A 19,753-nucleotide genomic window follows, 5' to 3' on the forward strand; every position below is an offset into this window, starting at 1 on the left:
AAAATCAACTAAGAGAAATTTATTTTTAAAGAGAAGTGTCTGCTCAAATTTTCTATCAAAATTTTCGGGAAAAAAATTCGTTATTAAAACACACAGTATGTCTCACTAAAAATTTGTTGTAAAATATTTCACAAACCATTCTCAAAGAAGTTACTTTTCAAAATGAGAAAAATTCTCCCTTCATCTCAAAATAAACAATGAAACAAAAAAAGAAAATTTTTCTCATTTTTACTTATTCCTACCATTTTTCGTGATAAAGAATTATAAAAGCATAACTGATAGCATTGTCGTGGATTTGACTTGAGTGACACCAGTTATCAGCTATTACAAAAAATCTTTTACTATCGGAAGCCCGCATTAATTATAACTACAACTAATATTACTGATAAAACTGCCACCAAATTATTTGTATCTAACATGTGCAAATAATTCAACTTGAGTTAATGTTAATTAGAAATAAATAATGTAGAACTCTGAACCTGACTTTTTCTGTTAGTCATTTACTGTTTTTAGATTCCGGCACTTGGTGTGCTTGCAAGTAACATATTATGGTCGCCTTTTTAAGTGCATATATTTTGAATTTACATTTTATGTACAAAAGATTGATAACTTTCAAAATAAAGTTCTAGATATTATATATATTTATTTACATACAACATGTATTTAGTCATGTTCGTTAAAAACTGTAACTTAAATAATAGATTTAGATTTAAGAGATTCCAAATATTACAAAATATATCTAAAAAAATATATGGGTTGAACACTAGTTTCAAGCAATTCCTTGAACACTAAGAAAGTTTGATCGGTTTTGCTGAGATGGCCTTTCTTTTCCCACCGAAGAACGTGAGTTTGTACGAGATACAGGACGTTTTTTAGGTAACTCCATCGACTGAAATGTGGTCTTTTTTATTAGTGCTTCTTTTAAACCGTCATCTAGTCCGGGTATATTCATTTCACCAAAAACCTAACAAAGAAAAAAAACAAAAAAACAAACTGAATATAAGGATAATGTAAAATTAGGTCAAAATGTACAGCAGCTGCAACAAGTGGTTACGTTTTTACCAAACATTTTTAAAAGCATATACTTGTAATTAATCTTAGGTCATCATACCTCTATTATAGCACCGTCAGGAAGTTTTAAAAAGTGTCTATACAATTCTCTTAAACCATCAAGATGAAGGGTGTGAATAGACACATGTGTTGTAATCTCTTTCATACCTGTTTTCTTACCCTCCTCATGCCAATCACCGACCTAAACAATAAAGCCTTTAATTGTGCATATAACTAGTATTTAAACTACTTTTATTCAAAGCGGCGAATACATTTTGTTAACGTTAAGTTTAAAAAAACCTATTAATACGAACCTCCTCTTCTTCCCAAACATAGTCGTAAACTGCGGTTTTCCTTCTCTCTCCCTCTTCTCCCCTCCACTGCTCAGCTTTTCTACACACATAACTCAATTCTTCATTTGAGATTTCTAAATCATGAGGGATGAAGAACGCTTCTTCTTTGTATTGCAGCCTAAGTTTTTCAATGAAAATTAAATTTAAAAAATAAAAAAAAAAAACTAACACAGAAAACTACAAAAAATAATTTCATATCTTTATTCTGATTTAAATAAACTTAGACTATAAATAATTTAAAATTAAAATAAAAAGATGTTTTGAAATACTGATATCTTTATCTATACCTCCAATATACATCCATTAGTCTACCATTATTATGAAGACGCAAAAAATACATGTACAGCAAAGAGCAAGCGCAAAACATTGTGACAAAATACAAGAAAGATGTCAGAGCTATACTAATAAACAAAGTGACGTTATCATTATTATAAAATCGATCAAAGTGCCAATACAACTTAAAAGCATCACCAATTGGAATATCGCCACCAAGATTGCGAAACCTAAAAATAGTGACAGTATTATCAAAAAAATACAAATAAAATCTTTTTACTTAAATGATAATATCATAAACCTGTACCTTCCTAAAGCGCTGTCTGTGATAAGAATCCAAATCGGGTCCATTATGCAATGAATCCCGTAAGCCATTATAAATCTGGAGAAAATATTTGGAAATCTTTCAAACAATATTTGAACAAATGCAGATATTAGTATCATTAAAATAAACAAAATGATGTTTGTAAATGGTCCAATCACAATTAAAGCAATTTCTTCGCGAGTGCGCAACAATGTATTTTGATAATTCAAATTGACAGTGTGTGGCAGAAATTCAAATCTAAATAGAATAAATACAATACAAAGTAACAAGAAAACAATTTTAAAAACAAATAGTGGTGTATGAATGTTTACTTTTGTTACACCTAAATATATTTATAAATCAATAATCAAAAAATTCCTCTTTGTTTTTTTAATTCTAGTAAAAAAGATAGTTACTTATTTAAAGGAACTAGAAATCCCAAAAGACCCATCCACTGTCCGATATAATGACAGTACATTCGTATCCAGTAACAAATCAATAGCATAAAAATCATCGACCAGAACTCTCTACTTTTGACTTGTGAGATACCAAGCTCTGTTAATAGCATGCGCCCCATATACTGTATCTTCTTTGCACTTCTGTGCTCTATATGACCTTTGGTCGAGAAAGGAAGTCTAAAGATTGAAAATCAGTCTATCAAGAAATTGGAAATAAATTCATTGTAGCATTTTGACAATTATGAAACAACTTATTACACAGTTCAACTTATTACATAAGTTCGTTCAAAATCCTGTTATTTATTATTCAATATGTCAATAATCAAATCTTTTAATAATTCTTCACATTAAAGTTAAAAAAATGTTCTAAGCAAATAAAATTTTACTTGACAGAAAAAGAATATGTGTTCAGTTCTTCAAGATGCGTTAGCTTCTTTTTTTTTGCTCGAAAATGTTCAGTTATCACAGGTGTTTTAGGAACCATAGTATACATTCGCTGTGCATAAACTTCTGAAGGTGTATTGTGATGAACCTGGAGTTTTAAAATTCTTAGACATTTTTTCAATTCTAATATCTTTGCTGTAACAATTATTTATTCAAAAATTATAAACTACAATCATATCTGAGGAACACTGTTTTTTCGCAATAATTATCAAAATAAAACTCTTGATAGCTACCTTATAAAACATTCCTGGTTGCCCTTTCACTGGTTTAAACCCATCATCTTTTTTCACAACATTAAAGTCACTCTCATAATCTGAATCACTATCATCTGATAACTGAAGCCCTTTTTCTTCTACCAGTTTTCTTGAGGCAGTTACACTTGTAAAAGGCTGAATTAATTGTAAATCTTTTGATTGTTTACGTTTTTTAAGGTCGGTAGAAAGATATTCTGCTCGTTTCATTTGTAACTGTGAGCCAAAGTGAATAGAAGATCCCTTTAGAAAATAAAAAATAAAACCTCAAACTATTATCATAAAAAAAATTAAAGTAACACTGTTAAAAAAATAATACTATTTTAACATGATAAAAAAAAAAAAATATTTATTAGAAATTGTAAAAAAAGAAAAAGAGTGTAAAAATAGTTCCAGAAAAAAGTTTTTAATAAAATAAATAAAAAATTGATACTTTGTGTCCTGAGCTTCCACTTGCACTTTCTTTCTCCTCATCAACATGTAAATAACTTGGCTTTTCAGTGCTATTGTTACCAGAACTAGCAGCACTTACAGCTCTTACACTTAAATGAGAATTTCCTGGAAAATTCACTTCGGATCTGGAACCAAATATCAGCTTCTCCCCATCAATATTTTCTTCTTCAGCTAGAGTACGAACGGGTGCACCTAAAAGCCCAGAAGTAAACTGAAGCTCAACTTCATACTCCTTTTGGCCAGCCATATACCTATAAAGTTGTAACATTTTCAAGGGCATTACTAATAATAAGTAACAACCACAGTAAAAACCAATTTTAAATAAAAAAAAACAAAACAAGTCAGCTATCATAGTACCTTGGTAACTTGATAATTTCAAAATAGAAATTACACAACCAATTTTCTAAGTCATCTGCCATAAGCTTTTCAATAACTTCAAACTTGTCAATTCCAGGATCCATATTTCCTCGCAACAATGGAGCTTTATATCTAAGAGAATTTTTTATATTTATATACATTTTAATTTTTATATAATGTGTGTCTTTTTTACAATAATTATAATAATTTACAATACAAATAACATACTTTCCTTCAACAACATTAAACTCAGCATCACACACTGGAAAGCATCCCCATCCTACAACTTTATCAATTGGAGTTACTGGACCTCTTAAAATGAATACTTCAAAAACAAGTATCATGCCTGGACGAATATCAGGGCGAGATGGGCAGACTGTAAAAACACTTTGATCAACCTGGAAGAAACGTATTAAAATACCAACTAACTTTATAAAATAAGAAAAAAGAATTACCAATCATTAAATCAGTGAATAGAAAAGATTTTGTTTAAAAAATTAAGTTATATATCTAAAAATTTAGATATTGTTTTGAAATGTTTTCAAAAATTATACAAACTTTGTAATAGTAAAAGGCTATTGATTCATTGGACTATTGATAATTCACTTTATATACTACACTATTAACACTTCACATTTGAATTGAAACTTAAAAAATGTTTTAAAATTTGAATAAAGCTAGTTTATTAAAAATGAATAAAGCTAGTTTATTATGTATGGTATTAGTTGAGGCATTGATAAAAACTGGGATTAATTCAAATTATTAAAAAAGATATTGCAAACATTAAATAGATGTTCTTTATGTTCAGAATAAAAAAGCATTTGAAAATAACAAATTTGCGTATTGAAATATTTTTGAAATATTGAAGCATGTCCTTATTGCTTGGATTTGATTGTCACATAAGCACATACTTCAAGATTCTCACATAAGCACATACTTCAAGTCACTGACTTTATGATTTTATTTTGGAAGGACTCATATTTACCTTATTTCTTATATCAGTGGCCTCTAGTAAACAAGTTCATAACTATTTTTATATATATATATATATATATATATATATATATATATATATACAAAATGTCATTTTTACACAATTATTAATTACATACATTTAATAATGAAACATTTGATGAGAAAATATTTGTTAATCAAATATTGATATAAAATTTAAATTATAACTTTGATGTAAAAAAAAAGTTTAAAACAAGAAATTTCAACAAATATTTTTTGATACCTTCATCTCAGTATTGAAGAATTCTCCACCATGAAAGATGGGCAATGTTGCTCCTCCCCATTGCTGCCCTTTTAAATTAGACCATTTCATGACATTTCCTCCAAGACGATTGTATAACGATACCATTAAAACATAGCGGCTACCTTTAGTTAAGTTAAAAAAATTATAAGTTAAAGAATCTCACTTAAATTATAACTATAAAATATCACATAACTAAATACTCTACCAAATTGATTATCAGTAACATAAAAGTAAATTTAAAGAGCATTGGCATTTTAAAAACTAAACTTCTATTCTTACTTGTATACAAAAATAAGTTTAGATAACCTACATGGCAATTTATCTTTAACACCTCTTAAACACTTTAACCGAATTTGAATGGGCTGTGGAGCTTGATCCCAGTCTATTTTCCACCTGCGACCTTTACTACCACCATACTGACCATCTGCAAAAGTGAGGTCACCATACATCGTCTAAAGGTTGCATATCTTAAAAACTTCAATCTACAACTATTGAATAAATCACCAAATAAAGGAGTATATAATACATAATACAAAATCTTTAGAAATCAAGATTAAATGCTTGTTTTTAACTTTCATAATAAGTCTACCTTCACTTCAGCTTTTCTTCTTTTCAGTGCTTTACAAAGCTGACTTTCTGAGCGCCTAAAGGCACGATGAATTTCATCTTTATAACTGCGATCCTTCTGCATCAGATGTTCCTTAAAAGTAATTAGTAGCAATAAATTTAGCAATCCAAGTAAATTAGAACAAAAAATAACATAAAGTAAGTAAATAAACTGAGAAACCTGCTTTATTATACTTTATGTACTTAATGATTTATATACTTAATGATTTTTTAACTGAAGATTTACCTCTCGCATTCGTATTTCTCTTTGTTTTTCTTTATATTTGTTCATGACAAATTTCTTTGCACGCTCCATTGCTTGCATAATTTCTTGTTGTCTCTGTTTTTGAACTTTTGCTTGCTGTTGCTGGAATGTAATGTGTTCTTCTCTCAACCTTGACTCTTCCTCCTTAAAAAAATATTTGTAATTGAAATTACTAAAGTAAATAAAGCACAACTCAAAACAAAATAAATTGTTTTAAAAAAAGATACAGCTGCATGAAAAGTGAAAGGGTGGCAAGTAGGAATGAAACCCAAGTTTTGGTTTTATGAAGAAAACACACCTGAATATCTTTCAGGGAAATATTCCCAATCATCAGTATCTCCTGCTCAATGCGCTGTTCAAATTCATCAAGATAAACCTTTATCTCCTCCTCAGCTAACCCTTGCTTTAATTCTTGAATTTGCTCAAGGTGCTGTTTTTGTTGATCTGACTGGAAAAGATGTTGTGTTTTCATATTTAGTTGACTTTCTTTTGAGTCCATTGAACCCAACACATCATAGAGATCTGTTAAACCTTTATTCACTGATGGATCTGTAAAGAATGCACATAATAAGTAACATTTTTAAAGCAAACATATAATCTTGTTGTATAACAATAACTTATTTCAAAAAAACTGTGATTTAAAACTAAAGTTGTAAAAAAAAGTACTATATTTATCATCATCTGATTCTGACTCTTCAGCTATTTCTTGATCATCATCTTCTTCTTCATTACTGTTAATGATATCTTTATACATTGCCCAAGGAAGATCTCCTTCATCTGGTAAAGGAGCCAAACTAATCTTGCGTTCTAAATAATAATAATAAATATTAATACTATTTATAAATGTGAAGAAAGCTAATAATTAAATGAAAAAATAATTTTTATATTAACAACATTACAAAACCAATCTTAACTTACCAGTCAGTTTATCTTCATCATCTTCTTTTTTTTCGTCTTCTTGTAATGGTTGGCTCTGTGTTTGGAGAAAGTAGCAGAAACTATTTATCAAAACATTTTATCCATATCTGAAAAATTAATTTACAATGAACTCAAGTAAAAAATATTGAGCCTAAATTGACTGGAATTAACTTACTTCCAATAAATCAGCAGCATTCTCAGGAATGATCTGTTCAAGAACATTCTGCTCAGATCTATTCAGCTCAAGTTTGGCTTAAATTACAAAAAAGAAAACTTGTAAAATTACAGACAAAAAACACAGAAACTACTAAATTGGTTGTAAATAGTTTTTTAAAAATACCTGCACCATTCAAGTTTATATGTGAACTGGAATTTTCCTAGTAAAGAATTAATAAATTGATATGTACATACACCATTTATGTATACATAAGAGAATACCACTTAAGTAAATTCAATTTTGAAAACTAATCTTAATCCTACCTCAAGTGATAACCAAAGGTACTTAAGGGTACTTCAATATAGCACATGGAATGGCTATTCAAGATAGCACATACCAAAAAAACATACAAGTTCAATAAAAAAAGTCTTGGTAAGTATTCACCATTAGAAAAAGTAGCATTTCATACATTCATTTTGCATTTATTCATTTTAAACTATCTACCTTTTGCTTCTTTTTCTCTTGCATAATCAACAAACGTGCTGATAAATCTTGGCTTCCATATGATGGCTAATGAAATTTAGAAATCAGATATTACTTTTTCTTTTTGTCAAATTATACTAGTAGATTTTGATACTAAAATGGCTTGGAAATTTTAACAATCTTTTTAAATAGTGATGCATATTGGATATAACAGTTAAATGATTTTATCATTGTTTTATAAATGCAAAAACACTCATCATCATGAAATGAAGTAATTTTCATTTGATCAAACTTACTTTAGAATGTTCATTTGGTTCATTATCTTAAAGAAAAGCAAAATAATATAAACAACAAAGAAAGATTCCTGAAAAATTTTTAAAATTATAAGAAATGTATAGTTAATATTAAAAAAGAAACTATAACTCATATATACAAATGTTATAGCTCTTAAGAAGAAAATATATATATATAACATTTTCTTCTTTTTAAGTTTTTCAAATTATGAAAATGTTTTAAAATCATAAAAAAAATGTAAATAAATTGGTGTCAGTTAACAAGGTGTAGTAGAAGGACTTTACTTTTAAAAAACATTTTAATCTTTAAAAGGAAAATTTAAGGTTTAAAAAGGATTAAGTATGGATACAGTAAAAGTATCAAGAAGGACTGAGCCATGGACTTAAGATAATGGCAAACTTAGCATTACATTCAATGTGTACTGTTTATCTTAATTTGTAAGTTAATCCTCTATTTTTAACTTTAAAGAATAGTTTATAATTCATTGTTGGAAAAACCTTGGGAAATTTCCCATAGTTATCAAAGTTTGTTGTTTTCTCCAATTCTACTTTTTATTGATGTCACTGTGCATAATCTTGATTTTCTTTAATATACAAACCTATGGTAATTTGTAAAGTAATAGTTTTAATTGAGATAGTAAATGATAAAAAAACTTTTATTTAAAAATTACTCATTAACTTGTTTTACATTTGGACAAAGACAATAAAGCTTCTGATACCAATAAAAAAAGTTGAGACTGAACTTAAACATCAATTAAATTAAAACCAAGCTACTTATATGTGTGTTTGTGAAACGTCTGATTCATTAATTTATCTGAAATATTCAATGTTAAACATCTCATACATTATCACAATGCTTTTTGAGTTTACAGCAATAGAACAAATACTTTACCTTTCTCCTCATTGTGAATTATCTCTGTTTGATTTTCCTAAAAAAGTAAATAAATTGAAACTAATGAAATTTTAATGCAAAATAAAACTACTTTTAAAAAAAAAGTTAAATTTATAACATATTGAGGGTTAACAGGCCTCTTATCCCATGGTGACCAAATTTGACAAGAGAACATAACTGTTTCTTATTGAGAAATAACTTTTGAAAGCTTTATATTGCGGCTATTTTGTCTTTTAATTTGAGCAATTTATATGCATACGAAACTTTACAGTTAGATATAGTTGAAATCAAACCTTTATGCATATTTATAAAATATACATAAAGGTTTGATTTTATAAAACTGAATATTTTAAAGCAGGAGTTAAATTAACATCCTGAACCAAAGCAGGGGTTGAAATAACAACTAATCACCTAACAAAAACTGTCGAATATTAAGATTGTATCTGAATATTGATTTTTAAATACTATTATGTGATATGAAAATGAAGATAAATGTTTAGAAATTAAAATATAATCTTTCTATTAGACAGTGTTTGATTGGTGACTTGAGGTTATTTGTTGGTCAAATATAATTTCATCCTACAAATCTTACCTACATTACTTTTATAGACAATAATCATTCACCACTGTTAATTTCTATGTAAGTGATTTAGTTAAATACCTCTTCATTTATAGTCACTCGTTTTTTGACCTTATCTTTGGAGTCTGTTTGATTATCTTCTAATCCATGTTTCTGACTAATTTTTTCTTTTAAAGCTTTTTTCATAGAGATTCGCTCTTGTATATTGTTATTTTTACTAGGAGATTGATGTGGTTCATTAACACCTTCTGATGTCTCAATACCTTTAAAATCCAGCAGTGGTATAGAGTTTGATTGAAAAGAGTCTTTAATGTCAACCTGAGAAGTTTCTGGCTGAGGAGAACTTACAAGCTGTGTTGTTGGTATTTCCTCAGATATATCAATTTTCATATTATCCTATTGAAAAGAAATAAATTATAAAGCAAAAAAAATTTTGAAATTGTGGAAAAAAAAAATTCAAAATTATTGCATACAGCTTTCTTTGTTAATCTTTCTCGAAGAGCTTTCTTCTTAGCCAATCGTTCCTCTGAACTTCTTGGACTCTCATTTATAGAAAGAGCAACAGAAACATTTTCTGTAAAGTTTGTTTGCTCTGGGGTGGATGAACGAGAACCAGGATTTTCCTAAAATAAAAAACATAATCATCCATTTGAAAGTGAGCTTTTTGTGCATGTTTCTTTAGTTGTTTTTTTTAATATTAATCTGCATGACTTAACAGGCTTTTTTTTCTTTGACTAATTTCTTTTACTAAAAATACATGTTTTTTTTTTACTTTTAAATTCAAGATTTTATACCAAAATGAAAAGATTTTCATAGGATTATAGGTTTTGTTTACAACTGTTGTAATAAGCTGAGTAATCTGAAAATAATTCTAACTAGGTTAATCAACCATTTAATGCTTTTCTAGTTTTTTTGCTAATTATGAGCATAAGAAATATCAATGAGTATTTGTAGCAGAAAAAAGTAAAGAGAAAAATTTTATGTAAAAGTATGTTATTATATTTTAAACCAATAATTTTTCTTAATTTAAAATATAATAACATAGATTAAAAAAGGTAATTTCATGATATCTTACTGTCTCTCTTTTCAGCTTTTCTTTGAGAGCATGCTTCTTGGCAAGTCTTTCTTCTAATATGACATTTTTTTCTGTTAAAGGCTGATCAATTTTTTTTTCCAAACTAACTTCACTAATTTCAGGGATGTCAATAGAAACCTAAAAAAGTTAAAATAATATTTTAAACATGACATTGTAAGCACATTTGTATGTATGCATAGTAAACAAAAATACTTTTTGAAATTTTTTATTTAAATTTTTACTTCTTAAACAAATGTAAAAATATAATCTTATTTAAACTTAATCAATAATAATACATAAAATTAAACAATTTTGAAAAAAAAAAATGCTGATAAAAATGTGCTATTTTTTAGTCTTTAAAAAAAAAGGTACTATAATAATAACCAATCCATACTTGAGATACTATCTGATCTGGTTTTGCAGGGATTTGAACAACAATGACTTCTTTTAAGTCAGAATCTTTCCTAATAAGACTCGCTTAAAATCAAAATAAATATAAATTTTTTTTTTTTTTTGCCTTACTTATCATTATCATATATCAATAATTGCTATTAGAAATTGCATAATCAATTAAAGATCATTTTTATAACAAAATAGAATTGTAAAAAATAACGATAAATGTAATGTAACAGTTTGATAAACTAGAATTATGAACATAAAAGAAAACAAAAAAAAAATCTTTAAGATCCATTAAAAACTTCATCCAAGGTTTATGGCTACATACAGCAAATTTGTTAAAAAACACAAGACACATGTAGTGATGGATAGAACAACACAATTTACACAAAAATTAAAAAAGAAGAGCTTTTGAATGGTTTTCAAACAAGGTCAATTATTATAAATACAAGCAGTGCAACTTAAATTACCTCCTCTTTCTAAATCAATATCCCCTTTGGCTCTCTAAATGAATATAATAATTTTAAAGAAATGCTTAAACTATATGAAAAAATAAAAATAAATTTACAAATGCAAGTTACAGACAACTTTTTGAAAAATTCAAAGTAATAATCCCTCTCTAGTATTTCAAATGATACAAATATCCTTCTCTAGTATTTAATGATTAAAAAATTTTTGAATGATACAAAGTTCTTACTTTTGATTTAAACTTTATTTTGAAAACAGAAATCTAATGTACCCTTTTTTCAGCTCTTTTCTCTTCTTTTTTTTCCTGTCTTCTTTTTTCTTTTTCTAATAGCTCTTCTGGTGATAACCCTTCATCCTTGAAATTAATTAAAATTTCTTCAGTATGATAGGAGAGATTAAATTCTTAAGTTTAAGCATCAAAGTAAGATTGAGTTACATTTCAATAAAAATAAGTCTCTTTAAAATTTTTCTTGTGAATTTATGAATATCTTTTCCCAAACCTAAATACTTTAAAGAGAGTATTTCTTCTTACCAATGTCAATGATAGCAATCTTTTTAAACTCATTCAAAGTATGTATACTTACTCTCTGTAGTTCCTAACAACATAGATAGTCAATGCATTCACTTTTTAATCATTTTAAACAACTAAATTGAATGAAACCTAATTTGGATAGCAGCCTAGGTTTATTATTTAGAACTCTTTTCCATTTTTTTGTTTTCATTTGTATTGCTAGGAAAGTGCGACAAAAGCTTTGATTTACAATTTATATAAAAGTTAGGAAGTTGGTACTAATTAAAAAGAAGTGATGAAGGAAACTGAAAATTCTTGAATTTGATTAATTTACCATCTTTTTTAAAACTGAAAGAGGAATTTAATTCAAAATAATCAAACAGTAAGAAACAGTGAAGATGCTATACATCTTCCTCTTGACCTTTTAAGGAAAGAGGACTAATCTTATTAATTTATTTGTTACAATGTTGAACAAGGCAGAACATATTGCAAATGATAGTGACATTCTGTTTAGTCCACAAGGTGCATAACAATGTACCAACTGGATGGTAAATAAAATATATTCCTTCAAAATAAGTTTTTTTTAAAGATTAGTTCAGGATGAAAAAAAAAAGCAAACCATAAGCTTATTTACAGCTACACATAATGTCAGCCCATGGTTTGATACATAGAGCTGTTGAAATTCTCTTTCTAACAACTTATGTTTATGATTGAATGTTATGGTTAATGCATCAAAAGAATGCTATGAAAGTTGACCACAGAAAATAGACTTAAAGTTAATCATTAGCTATCAGAATGCAACAATAGCAAATAACTCTCACTTGATATTTTAAAGTAAGACCACTGCTTTGCAAGCTGTTAATTCAGTAATATTAGAAACAACTTGAAACCCCCTAAATATATTCTTAGAAGGAAAAAAGAAACAAAAAAGATAACAACAACTGGTATTCAAATACATATTTAGTCTTCAAAGTTCCAATTTATCAAATATCATTCATCATTATGAGTAAACTATCTTTTTTTTTGCTCTGAAACACTTTTACCAACTTTTGCAACTATTTCCTTAAACTTTTTTCTTAACTCTAAAATTTTTACAACAGATAACAATTTTAAACCTTACTTTCTTATTGGCTTCTTAAAATTTAATTTTCAATAAACAATATTTATATACATAAACATACATAGCTGGCAAAAATGAAATAAAAATCACCCTTTTTCTCCTTCTTTCTCTTTTTTCCATTCTCAAACGCTTTTTCTCATCAAAAGCAATTTGATCATCAGCAATTTCTTCCTAAACAGTTTTTTGTGAATTTTTAAGCTTTATTTACAAATATATATGTGTGTATAAGCCGTATCATGAATAATAATGCATACAATAATAGTAAGTATACCTTTTATAACCTGTAAACTAAATATTACCTTTTGGTTACTGTATGGATCCATGCTTTAAATACTTTTTTTTTTTTAAAGCAACTTAAAAAACTTCTCTTTGAGCATAAATATACTTTGCTAAAAAAAAAAAAAGTATAATTATAGCATTATCTTGAAACTGAACATAAAACTGAAGTTAAATTAACTTTTCTCTAAATCTTTAGCTCTAGATTTATGCCAACTATAAACTGTAGAAGCTGAATTTAGTATTCACTACCTGTTTAAAAAAGTAAAATCAACCTCTAACATTTTACATACATTTTTGTATATTGTATGTTTAGTACATGCATTTTTTTTTTATTTAGCAAATTACCTTATAATTTGTTAAAAAAAAAAAAGCATTTGAGAAGCATATTGTTGAGTCAAACTCTATATGTTAAGCATGTTTTCGAGGAAAATCCTTTTATTACTGGGATTTACATTTTGCATAAGTTTACTTGAACCTATTTCAAAAATTTCATATGCTTATTTAAAAAAACAAAAAAACATGCACTTTAATTAGCACCTAAAACATTTACATCCAAATAGCAACTAACACAATTTCCAGATATTAATTAATGAATATATTTAAACATTAACATTTGAATGGCATTTTTATGCTGATTTAAAATATTTAAGCATATAATAAATTAATATGACACCTCATTTTTACAAAAAATTGAGTTGAGGAAAAATAAAATTAAAAACTTCCGTCGTCGCTAAGGAAAAATGTAAATAAGAAAATGGCCTCACGCACAACGATTTCCCTACATAAATGATTGTCGGAGTTGGCTAAGAAACATTAAATACCAAGGAACAAATGATATTAAAAAGTATTTTTAGTGTTGGCAACAAAAAAGAAAAAAGAAAAAAAAGTTCGCTAGTTTAATGAAAAATAAAGTTACATGATGTATAGATAAAGTTATAGATAAATTTCTTAAAAAAAGAAAGAAACTTGATTCTTGTCTATTTTACTAGTAAAAGGTAATACTCTCGCGTCTTTCTTATGTAGACACACACACATACTCATATATATATATAGATATGTGTGTGGGAGTGTGTATGTGATTACAATTATATGGCAATCAAATAAGAGGAAGAGGTCTCTCAGCTCTTTAGGTTTTGCTTATGGTAATAAAATTTAGAATGTGCGTTATGCTTTATTATTTTGCGAATCTCAATCTAATCATGTCTAATAAGTATATATTTTTTTTGTTGTATTAAAGATTTTGATATTAGGGAAAAGACTTTTAACAAATACCTCATGTAATTTTTAGAATTTACTACTTACAAGTATTTATTTATTATCACTTAACATGATAATAAATAATTTTTTAATTATTTAAATGGTGTGGTCTGTGTTGCACATTCTGTGAAGACCAATGAAGTGGTTCAGTAGATGGCATGGAGTACCTCCTAACATAAACATCTGTCTGGCCTTTGTTTTTACACAGTAACAATCACCACTGGAATTAACTCTGAAAAGCTCACTGTCATACAGTAATGACTTTTCTTTCTTGCTTGACGTCATCAGATGCACAAAACCTATCTAGTTACTATTATTATCATTTTTTGATATATCAAAAGGGACAGATGTTGAGCAAAAAAACCAGATATTGAACTTTTTGGTAGACTAAAATCAAGATGGGAACTTACATACAATTTCAAATTTTACCCAATTGACAGTGACAAAGTTGGTGAGGGCTGTTAGTCTAAACCAAACTGAAGACGGTGGGCATTTTGTTGAGATATCATAATATAAAACCTGAAAAAACACCATACCAAATTTCAATTCATTGCAAAATGATTAAAAATAGTTTGCTAGGCTGTTATTAAAAATTTTGGATGACAAAGGCAACATATTCTAAAGAATAAAGTTTTGTGCTCCTAGTGTTCACCACTAACCCATATGGATTATAAAAGGAATTTGTTCTTTGAAAATTTTTTAATTTTATTTTCAAGTTGACTTGACTAAGTGCAATATCGCTGGACTCACTTGTTTTTTGCAATTATGTTATCTACTGTATTTGCAGCTTTGACAACTTGCTCCTACCAATTTATGTGAATTTGTTTCCTACAAGAATTCTTAATCACTGCACAACTAATAGATAAAACAAATGGTCAACATACAATGTTGTGAAAAAAATGTTCAAGCAATCAAGGTAGAACACCATAAAAGTACTGATTTTATACACCTACTAGTGTATTTCATCATTTTTATTAGCCTTTATAGATCAAAATAATGTAGATGTCTTTAAAACATTGATGAATTTACAGGGTACAATCATTTAAATTTTTCATTATCAAAAATATAATTGTGAAAAGGTGATCCAAGAGATCTTAAAAGGTCTTGGAGGACCACTTCTTATCATCTGATTGCAATAAAATTTTTACTCTGCATTTTATAACACCTTAGATATAGGGTATCTGAAATATATATTTCTGGGAAATATGTATTTATGTATCTATATATGTATCTATGTATTCTATTAAAACATGTATGTGTATATATGTTAGGGGGACAAATAAATACATTGAAAAAAATTTTTTTTTTTTTCTTATGCTCTCAACCTCTTATTTGGTTCCATTTAGTGAAAAAATGATATTGGGAAATTTTGGATACTTATTGTCAATGTCTAGGGGTTGCTCAATCCAGTTTTTTAACTTTGTAAGGCTGCTTGAACCCACATTTTTCATATTTTATCATTTATCTTTTCTATTTTACTAATTAAGTTGAGAATGTTATCAATATTTTATATGTATATATTTTGTATGTTATCAATATTTTATATGTAATATGACAGAATTGTGGCACTCTGTTTTGATACTACTTCAACCATACAGATATACATTCAGGTGCTTGTACCTTGCTGAAAAAACTAATTGGAAAGTCTTTATTATAAACAGCCTGTCGACACCATGTTCATGAAGTGATTTTATCCCATGTTTACAAAACTTGTTTTGGAGCATCTTCTGGTCCAGAGGTTAAGTTGTTTCAATTATCATGTGATCAGTGGAGCAAACTTAATTCTGAATCATGGCTCAAAGTATATGATTCACTTGAGATCTCAAAGTATATGATTCACTTGTACCACCAGCAGTAAAATTTGCTGTAAATATGATGCAAGGATCAAAATAAGCTTGCAATAATTACAAAGAATTTTCGCAACTCTTGATAATTTTTTTAGGAAAAACTCCTCCAGGTCAAAGGGGAATAATTTTTTGTTCTCCTGGTGCTATGCACCAAGCATGATGGATGGCAAAAGCACTGTACTCTCTTAAAATCTACTTGTTTCAACATCAATTTTATTTAGCAAAAAATGAAAAGAAGAATCTTCTGCGACTTTTGATTTTTTCAATGTTGATTTACATGGAACATTGGTTTTGGGCTCCTATCTTTTCATCTGCTCCTCACAATGACTTGACACTGATTAGGAAATTGAATCATTTTAAAATATTTGACAAAGAAGTGGCTGAATCTGCCATAAAAGCCATTGGAGGACATTTATGGTATTTAACTGAAGACCTTGTGAGTCTCTCTTTTTTCAGCAATCACATTGATAACCAAACTAATAAAAGAATGTTGATTGCACATGAAAAGCCAACCACAAAAACCCAGCTAAAAAGGTATGAAGGTAAAGGATTAATAGATAAAATTGTAAGCATGAACTTAGATGACTTTTTAACAAAGAGATCAAAATATGTATTTGAATTGCTTGGAAGAAATTGGATATTTATGAAGGAATATTGCCCAGACAAGTGGAGTACCATAACCGAATACCAGGATGCACATAGTTGTGAATGACACAGCTGAATGAGCGGTGAAACTCGTTTCAGGTCACACAAAAATTTTGACAAAAGATGAAGCTCAACTGCAATATATTTTACAAACTGTGGAAGAATATCAACGTCAAATTCCAAATAAGCAAAAGTCCACAATTGTGAACACATTAATAAAAACAAGTGAACAATCAACAAGTGAAAACAAGCGAACAACCTGATTCAAACATTGATTAAAATCATATAAATAACACTTGAATAACATTTGAATAAAATAATTAAAACTTTGTAATAATAAAAAAAAAAGTACATTCGCTATTGTTTTATGTTGACCCTTAAATCTGATAATATCATACTCATTGAGCAACCCCTAGATATGAAAATATCCTAATAATATTTTGCACAGTTTACTTTTTAGTTAAAAGGAACATAATAAAGGGTCGAGAGTCCAATTTTGAGCACTTTGATTTTTTTTGTCACCCTAATATATGTGTGTGTGTGTGTGTGTATATACATATATATATATATATATATATATATATATATATATATATATATATATATATATATATATATATATATATATATATATATATATATATATATATATATATATTGAAATTTTTATGAGTAACAAATTAAAGTTAGAAATTGTAAAAATATGAGATGTTACAAATTTGCTGATTTTTATTAAGTTTCATTTCAAAGCACAAATGCTATCTAATTAATGACTAGCAATGAGTTAAGTACTAAGTATTAAGTAGTTCAATAAAATCATTCCTTATAAGCTGAAATCAGCAGTAAGTCAAAAGATTTCAATTTTATTTTTTAATTATAATATTTCTTCATTTAAAGGATCGATTTTAAACTGAACTCTTGTGGCTTTCAATCTTTTTATTACAAAGAAATGTCTCCAAAAGCTTCAAAAGGTAATGAGTATCTATGTATAGGTTTGAAATTTCACAGTGTTATGTGTCCCATTCAATCTTTATGTATAATCTAGTGTTACATATGCTTTTATGTTCTTTACTTGCAGCAAGCAGTTCCAATGCAAATGACCCTAAAGAAGATTGCAGTGTTTCAATAGATGATACATTTCAATCAGTCTTATTGATTTTTGGAATCTTCATGTGTGCTTTCCTAGCCATGTTATATTTATACTTACATTCACCTACACTCAGTGAATCAGATGCTTTAAAAGTAAAACTACCTAAAAACTTGGAGGATGCTAAAGAACTTGGTCGGGTGATATCAACCTACAAAGATGATTATTATTTTCATGTTTTAGTGGCTTTTGTTCTGACATATATATTTTTGCAATCGTTTGCTATTCCTGGATCAATCTTTTTAAGCATCTTATCTGGTTTCATGTTTCCATTTCCTCTTGCACTGTTTTTGGTATGTTTATGTTCAAGTCTTGGAGCTACACTTTGTTACATTTTGTTCTCCATTGTTGGTAGAAAGTTAGTGAAAAAGTACTTTCCAGAGAGGCTTAACATTTGGAAAAAACAGGTAGAGAAACATGAAAAAGATATGCTTAGTTACATAACCTTTTTACGAATTACACCTTTTCTTCCTAATTGGTTTATAAATATTACTGCACCTGTTTTAAATGTTTCAATATGGCCGTTCTTCTTGGGAACGTTTTTAGGTGTAGCTCCTCCTTCATTTGGTTTCATCAGTGCTGGTGTCGAGCTTTATGAACTCTCTGCCACAGGAGACGCTTTTTCTTTTAAATCTATTATTGTTGTAATTCTGTCAGCTTTTATTTCTTTGTTGCCTGTTTTATTTCGAAAAAAACTGCAAAAGAAGTTAGAATAAATTTTAATATTTTACTGGCAATAATTACATCGTAACACATTTAGTTTTCTTAATCAAAATATTTTTGTTAGTATTATGTTGTTTTTATTAGTTTTTGTTGTTCATTACCTCTTTATCATTTTTACTTATTGTTGTTCTGCTTAACTACATTTAAATTACTGCTTTTAAATACATGCAGTAATTTTTAGAAGACAATTTTTATTCATTAATTAGCATTAGCTGGTTGTTTAACCACAATCAAGGAATCAAATTTGCGCATTTATATAGATATTTATAATTAAGTTATATGAATATTTAGGAATAATTTATATTAATACTAGTAGAAATTATATTTACAATAGAGAATGCAATATGAATACTAAAGCTTTTGTTGAACTACTTTAGGCAATAATTTATTACCAATAAGTTATAAAGTAGGAAATACCCCAAGAAGGCGTTCTTGACAAATAGTTATCACTACGGAAAAACTTCAACGTGAATTTTCAAATATTATTTCACAGAAGTGATGAAAACCTTGTCAAATACTGAAGAACCTCAAAATGGAAATGGGAGTTATTTTCTATTTTAGTCACTACCCATGTTGAAAAAATATTTTGATTCAAACTTTTAAATGTATAAAACTTGCTTTAGTTAAAATTAAAGAAAGTTTCTGATAAAATTCAATCGATCGCGTGAGTTCTAAGGTTCTTTTGTTCTCTTTTACATGAATCAAATTAAGAACTTGCTATTGGCTGCGATACTTAAAAAGGAGGATAGCTATAAAGCTTCTTTTGAGTCAAACTATAATTCCGGACCGCAGCTAAAAACATTTTTTGTTAGTCCTTTACTATAATCTATAATATGTAACTTAAATATAAAACAAACAAACTTTACTAGCAAAATGGTAAATTAAACAAA

General features: G+C 27.7%; 2 protein-coding genes across 6 annotated transcripts; one reads left to right on the forward strand and one right to left on the reverse strand.

The window, feature by feature from the left end:
• Positions 1–554: 554 nt before the first annotated feature.
• LOC145188894 (uncharacterized) lies at positions 555–13,957 on the reverse strand. The gene is made up of 31 exons (XM_090087030.1): positions 13,265–13,957; positions 13,056–13,136; positions 11,606–11,689; positions 11,337–11,370; positions 10,865–10,947; positions 10,471–10,608; positions 9,869–10,018; positions 9,477–9,791; positions 8,816–8,852; positions 7,927–7,952; positions 7,652–7,717; positions 7,331–7,367; positions 7,166–7,242; positions 6,991–7,045; positions 6,739–6,879; positions 6,371–6,621; positions 6,055–6,216; positions 5,791–5,901; positions 5,508–5,653; positions 5,181–5,319; positions 4,172–4,341; positions 3,944–4,075; positions 3,567–3,837; positions 3,116–3,376; positions 2,825–2,970; positions 2,397–2,615; positions 1,984–2,238; positions 1,691–1,906; positions 1,365–1,521; positions 1,112–1,252; positions 555–964 (listed from the first exon to the last, which is right to left on the reverse strand). The coding sequence occupies exons 1-31, from the start codon at positions 13,286–13,288 to the stop codon at positions 770–772; spliced, it is 4,320 nt and encodes a 1,439-aa protein (XP_089943156.1). The 5' UTR covers positions 13,289–13,957; the 3' UTR covers positions 555–769.
• A 142-nt stretch (positions 13,958–14,099) lies between these two features.
• Positions 14,100–18,980, forward strand: LOC145188818 (transmembrane protein 41B-like). Of its 5 annotated transcripts, XM_090087037.1 has the most exons (4): positions 14,531–15,417; positions 17,891–17,964; positions 18,072–18,547; positions 18,687–18,960. In XM_090087037.1, the coding sequence occupies exons 1-4, from the start codon at positions 15,401–15,403 to the stop codon at positions 18,690–18,692; spliced, it is 573 nt and encodes a 190-aa protein (XP_089943163.1). In that variant the 5' UTR covers positions 14,531–15,400; the 3' UTR covers positions 18,693–18,960. The 5 variants fall into 5 exon arrangements, with proteins under 5 accessions (XP_089943160.1, XP_089943161.1, XP_089943163.1 ...); XM_090087034.1 differs by lacking the exon at positions 14,531–15,417 and adding an exon at positions 14,100–14,239 and having other exon boundaries at positions 18,072–18,980; XM_090087035.1 differs by lacking the exon at positions 14,531–15,417 and adding an exon at positions 14,314–14,386 and having other exon boundaries at positions 18,072–18,980.
• Positions 18,981–19,753: the final 773 nt, after the last annotated feature.

The sequence above is a fragment of the Hydra viridissima genome, unplaced genomic scaffold, assembly GCF_058129835.1.
Source record: "Hydra viridissima isolate aposymbiotic clone 2 unplaced genomic scaffold, HvirCarnegie_v1 scaffold_5, whole genome shotgun sequence".
In the NCBI taxonomy this organism is placed as follows: Eukaryota; Metazoa; Cnidaria; class Hydrozoa; order Anthoathecata; family Hydridae; genus Hydra; species Hydra viridissima.

Excerpts from the sequence above, each read along its gene's own strand:
- LOC145188894 (XM_090087030.1), bottom strand. The coding sequence starts at position 13,288 with ATGGATCCATACAGTAACCAAAAG. Across the intron at positions 10,019-10,470 it reads AAAAGCTGAAAAGAGAGACA|GAAAATCCTGGTTCTCGTTC; the intron begins GTAAGATATCAT and ends TTTTTATTTTAG. Across the intron at positions 3,838-3,943 it reads GAAATTATCAAGTTACCAAG|GTATATGGCTGGCCAAAAGG; the intron begins GTACTATGATAG and ends ACAACTTTATAG.
- LOC145188818 (XM_090087033.1), top strand. Across the intron at positions 17,965-18,071 it reads GTCTCCAAAAGCTTCAAAAG|CAAGCAGTTCCAATGCAAAT; the intron begins GTAATGAGTATC and ends CTTTACTTGCAG.